The sequence below is a fragment of the Caretta caretta genome, chromosome 14 (genome assembly GCF_965140235.1).
Source record: "Caretta caretta isolate rCarCar2 chromosome 14, rCarCar1.hap1, whole genome shotgun sequence".
NCBI lineage: Eukaryota > Metazoa > Chordata > Testudines > Cheloniidae > Caretta > Caretta caretta.
In genome coordinates this window covers 41,813,122-41,818,611 of record NC_134219.1, presented here as the reverse complement: position 1 = coordinate 41,818,611, position 5,490 = coordinate 41,813,122, and the positions used below count along the sequence as shown (strand labels likewise).

Genomic DNA, 5,490 nt, shown 5'->3' with positions numbered 1-5,490 from the left:
GAACATCTCACAGGTTTCTTCCCTGTGCAGATCTGCAAATGCCTGATACTCTGGGAGCACCAAATGAACCTTCCCCAACATTCAAGGTCTCTCTGTTGTGTTGATCACTGATGTGTGAAGTCAAATTGAATCTTCTCCTGCAGTCAAGCTATTCGTAGGGTTGCTCTCACCCTTGTGAATTATCTGATGTTTGGTAAGCGCTGAGCTCTTAATGAAGCTTTTCCCACTCTCAAGGCATTTATATGGTCTCTCTCCTGTGTGTACTCTCTGGTGTACAATAAGTTGCGACTTCTGAATGAAGCCTTTCCCACAGTCCAGGCATTTATGTGGTTTCTCTCCTGAGTGGATTTTCTGATGTGTGCTAAGGGTTGATTTCAAACTGAAACTTTTCCCACACTCAAGGCATATGTAAGGTCTCTCTCCAGTGTGGGTTTGCTGATGAATAATAAGGTTTGCACTGAAAAGGAATCTTTTCCCACAGTCAAGGCATTTGTAAGGTTTCACTTCATTGTGACTTGTCTGCTGGACTGGGGTTTCCTCGGGATCCTTGCATCCTCCGCCACGTTGAATGCATTCATCCAGTTTCTTCCTGGGACAGTTTCCCAGCTGCATCACTGATCTGTGTTGATCTCCCCAGGCATTTCCCGGTTCTAAGCCCTGGGAAAAATTCCCTTTGGCGCTTCTGAAAAAAGTCTCCTGCGGTTCCAATTTCCCAGGAACTTCCTGCTGCTGATTCTCCTCCTTGTTCTCACTCACTGTCCTATCACCTGCTGGGAGAGAGAGAACCCAGACAGGAGTCACTGCCTCTGCCGGGGAGAAAGGACAGAAAGGGGAATAGCAAAGAGGGAAAACACAACACAGTGACTGTTGGGGAGATGGAGACACTGGATTCTGCCTCCACATCCCACCCAAACACTCCCAGGGAAGGAAAAGTCAGGGAGGAAATTCCCGACAGCTAACAGGATAGGTGGGAAGCTGTGACTGATATTTGCCTTCATAATATGACACGGGCTGACTGCAGCCCTGACCTGGGTGAGATGGGGCAGATCTAACTGGGGGCTTTTGCTCACGGCACATTTCAGGAGTCCCAGCTTTTTCCTTCTCTCACCAGATGTTTCTGTCTCAGTTTCCCTGACTCCTCACCTGTGCGGGTGCCTCTCAGACTCTCCCTTTCCTCACCGGCCTGGAGATCCGGGACCCACGGCTCTTCCCCTCGTTCCAGCCGGGCGATCAGGTCTGGTTTGGGAATGGGGAATCCTGCACAGGAGGTGAAATCAGGCAAGTTCAGGGCTCATGGAAAATTGGTAGAGTATTTGTCACAGGGAACATTTCCTGACTTTAACCTGACCCTACATGGGACTATGGTAACTCCGACGCTTTGTGAGCAGCAGATATCTGGGGGAGGGGTGTTGTCATGCCCTCACTAGGAGTTCTCAGGGTAGATGAGCTCTGGGGGATTTTCTGGTACACGCAGCTGTGGTGTTAAGCTCCTGCCTATTTCCAAACCAGCACATCGGTGCTGGATCTAGCGGTGCTGGGGGAGCTCCCAGACCCCCGGCTTGAAGTGGTTTCCATTCTATCCCGGGTTTATAGTTTGGTTCAGTGGCTCTCAGCACCCCCACTGTACAGATTGTCCCAGCACCCCTGAGCCTGCAGCACCGAAAGCCCTCCCCATGGATGGGGCTCGTCCAGAGAGGACTGGTGAACGGTGTGTGAAGGAGAAATAACACAGGCAGGGCAATCCCCTGCTTCTGGCCCCTTGAAAGCTGGAGAGATGGGGATGAATTAGCCTGTCCATTAGGTTTCTGCCTCCCCTGTTCCCTTGAAGGGGGCATGGAGAGGAGCGTCTCTCACAGTGGAGCTGTGGACTCTACCAGGGGTTCTCAACCTTCTTCTCTCTGAGGCCCCCCCGACATGGTATAAAAACGCCACGGCCCACGTCTGCCACACCAACTGTTTTTCTGTCTATAAAAGCTAGGACCAGCATTCAGGAGCAGGGCAAATACCCGGGGTCCCACGCCCCATGGGGCCCTGCAAAGCTCAATTGCTCAGGCTTTAACTCCAGCCCCATGCAGTGGGGCTTCCACTTTGTGCCCTGGGCCTCAGCAAATCTAACGCTGGCCCTGCATGGCGGCCCCCCTGAAAGCTGGTCGCGGCCCCACAGGCACCCCCGGTTGGGGAGCACTTCACTTTGAGGCCCATTCCTTCCTAATCCAACTGAGCAGAGTCAGCCACGCAGACCCTACGGCTTATAATAGCTGAGGACACAGTAACCTCGCTGGGTAAGGGATTCTAGTCTTGTAATTCTCCTGCATGACATCCCTGTAGAGGGCTCTCTGAGCGGGGTCCAGCAGAGCCCCCTGCCCCTGGGTGAAATACACAGCCACCTCCTCGAAGGTCACCGGCATCTGGAACAACAAGAGTCCCCCGCTCAGCATCTGCTGCCCCAGCCACAATCCCACTAATCATGGGGGAGGAGGCCCAGAAAAGCAGAATCCCCCCCACAGACACACACCCTGCTCAGAGCAGCCAGGAGGCTTCAGGGGGTGGGAGATGGTGAGAGCTCCTTGTCCCCACAGCAGACGGAGCGGGGCAGGGTCTTCTCACTTCCCACCCGCCTGCCAGCCACAGGCTGAGACGGGAAGCAGAGCTCCGAGCCGGGGACGGGGACAGGGACAGGAATCCCGACAGCTTCCCTTCGTACTTCACAGCAGCCTCTGGCCAGTGGGGTCAGGCTCCAGCACTGGGAGTCTGGTCCGTTTACCCAGCCCTGCCCGGGGGGGTGTTTCCTGCTTCAGAAATGGGGGAATGTTCCCCCCCCCCCACCCCCCGTGCCAATGGGCCTGTTCTGCACGGGCCTGGCTGGCTGCCCCCACCCCGCACACACCGGGGGCTGGCAGTGCAGTGTAGTAAATTACCCTGGGTAGGAATGACAGGTTTCAGAGGAACAGCCGTGTTAGTCTGTATTCGCAAAAAGAAAAGGAGTACTTGTGGCACCTTAGAGACTAACCAATTTATTTGAGCATGAGCTTTCGTGAGCTACAGCTCACTTCATCAGATGTAAGTGAGCTGTAGCTCACGAAAGCTCATGCTCAAATAAATTGGTTAGTCTCTAAGGTGCCACAAGTCCTCCTTTTCTTCCTGGGTAGGAATGTGCATCTGACTGTGTCCTGAGCATGCTCAGTTCATCTGCTGAAGCCACTGCCCTTCACGCTGCCCTTATTAGCCTGTAAGATTCTATGGATTGCTATTGACAGGGGTTAAAAAGGGGCAAAGGGGGCAAATCGGAGCAGGGGGGTGGCCAGGGTCTGCGCAGGGGGCGGAAATTGACTGATCGGGGGGCGAAGCAGCTGGAGGCAGCATTAGGAGAGGGGCTAAAGGGCAAAATCAGGGCTGGGGGGGTGGAGCAGGAGTTAAGTCCAGTGGTGAGGTGCTGGCAGAGGGTGTCAGAGGGCAAAACCCGGCACAGGCGAGGGCACTGGGGGTAACAGTTACCCCAGTGGGATGACACACCAGTGTTTGCAAAAATGTTGGGGGGCAAAGGGGCTTTTTAATTTCCCCTCCCACAGACAGCACCTCTCAGCATGGGCTTCCAAGGCTGGGTTCTTAAAGGCACAGGCATCCCAATGCCTAGTCAGGGCCGCTCCTCTTGGTCTGATCTAACCCACTGAGGCTACGTCTACACTACAAAGTTCAAAGCGATGCCGCGGGTGCCAGTGCTCCTGGTAATCCACCTCCACGATTATGAAAATATGCTTAGGATATGGATATGACATAGCTAATATATAATTTATGCAACATGGCTGATGTGGGATATCATTGCAAAACTTAAGACCTATTGACTGTGTTTATCCACTCTGAATGCATGTAATGTTTGTATCTGAGGTTAAAAATATTGACCATGTCTCTGTATTTCAAATGTGCTGTGTTGGATGAGGCCAGATAATGTTAATGGCTTATTGAAGGAATGCACAAAGACAAAGATTACCCCAGGAACTGTGTGCAATAGGAACCTCTGAATGATAGTGCTATACAATGGGGACTATTTGACCAAGATCAGATACCTCTACACAGTGGGTGCTATTTGACCCAGGTCACAGCACAAGAGCCTTCCAGAAAGTGGGGGGGAAGAAAGAAAAGGTGGACAGTGACAGCCTACAAGAACAACCGGAAACACCTGAGGTACAAAGACTGAACAGTGAGAAGTGATTGTCCCAGCAATCTGGATGATGGGAAGACCAACACTTCAGCTCAGCTCAGCATACTGAGAACAAGCAGGATCTGACATTATCAACCTCTGAAGAATAATCCAGGTGTCTAATTAATCTTGTGTCCCCATTATGCAGACATAGCCCTTTTTCTCACTGCTAATAAAACTTACGAAAACACAACAAGACAAGTTAAGTTTTAACAGTGAAGACAAAGGCTAAAGAAAATGTTTCAAAAATTAAATGAGAGAGCAATGAGGTGACATGTGAGTACCACAGTTTTGAGTGTAATTTTTGTGGTGATACCTCTTTGCTCCTTCTGTGTGTGTAACAGTGACAGAGGTGGAAGTCTGTATAAAGCACAATGGTAGATTTTCTGCCTGTGAGCTTGCTTGCCAAAGGAATTAAGTATTTCACATACTATTTATAATGCTTTTCACTACTCTCAATGTTGTGTGTGCATTCAGTGTTTTTTTTTTTTTATTAATAGACTATGACTTACTATGAGGTGGAAAGGGACTAATAAAGATTTCTTTTTAAATGTTCAGACTTTCATTAAGGGTTTTTCATGCAATAGCCATGAAATTCCACTTGCAAAATGTTTTTTAAACAGTCCTGAAAATATAGGAATATGGGATTGGTTCTCTCTTCTCCAAAAATGTGTTTGGTATCAAGTGTTTGTCTAATGGGTATTTTGAGGATGGCAACTAACCATCTTGTCATACAGTGAAAGTGTCCCTTAAGATTTCTTGCGTAATAAACATGTACATAAGGCTATGACGCTGGCCCTAAACCATGGTGGATTTGATTTAAATTTAAATCATAATTTAAATCACTAGTCAGGAAGACTATTTAAATTTCATTTCTAGAAGGTACACACCATACATTTTTAAACAGGGATTTATTTAGAAAACTTTTAAGAGTAGTTTTACAGCTATATCAGAAAGTGAATGTGTGACATTTTATTCCTGGGGGGAGTGTACCCCATATTCCTCATTTTCATATCATCATGATCTTACATATAAAGCATGCCTCATAAGGTATCTGGGGAAAGGGTTAGGGTTACACACCAAACCTGTCCAAAGGAAAGTTTATGGCATACATTTTTTTCCCCTTTCTGCTTAACCTAGAGATGTGCACAAAAAACACGGGGAATACAACATAGCTTCACCAGCCCAAACCATTCACAAACCAACGGACTAGCTGAAAACACAAACAAATCCATCAAAAGGTCATTTTAGGGCAGGGAAAATTACAGTATTAATAGAAAGGAGAATGCACT

At 48.9% G+C, this 5,490-nt stretch overlaps 1 protein-coding gene across 1 annotated transcript; it reads right to left on the bottom strand.

The window, feature by feature from the left end:
- Positions 1 to 2,025, bottom strand: LOC125621444 (zinc finger protein 449-like). Its single transcript, XM_075119095.1, has 3 exons — positions 2,007 to 2,025; positions 1,144 to 1,257; positions 1 to 767 (listed from the first exon to the last, which is right to left on the bottom strand). The coding sequence occupies exons 1-3, from the start codon at positions 2,023 to 2,025 to the stop codon at positions 121 to 123; spliced, it is 780 nt and encodes a 259-aa protein (XP_074975196.1). The 3' UTR covers positions 1 to 120.
- Between the last annotated feature and the right edge of the window lie 3,465 nt (positions 2,026 to 5,490).

Coding starts and splice junctions, on each gene's coding strand:
- LOC125621444 (XM_075119095.1), bottom strand. Junction 768..1,143: donor TCTGAGAGGCACCCGCACAG/GTGAGGAGTCAG, acceptor CTCTCCCAGCAG/GTGATAGGACAGTGAGTGAG.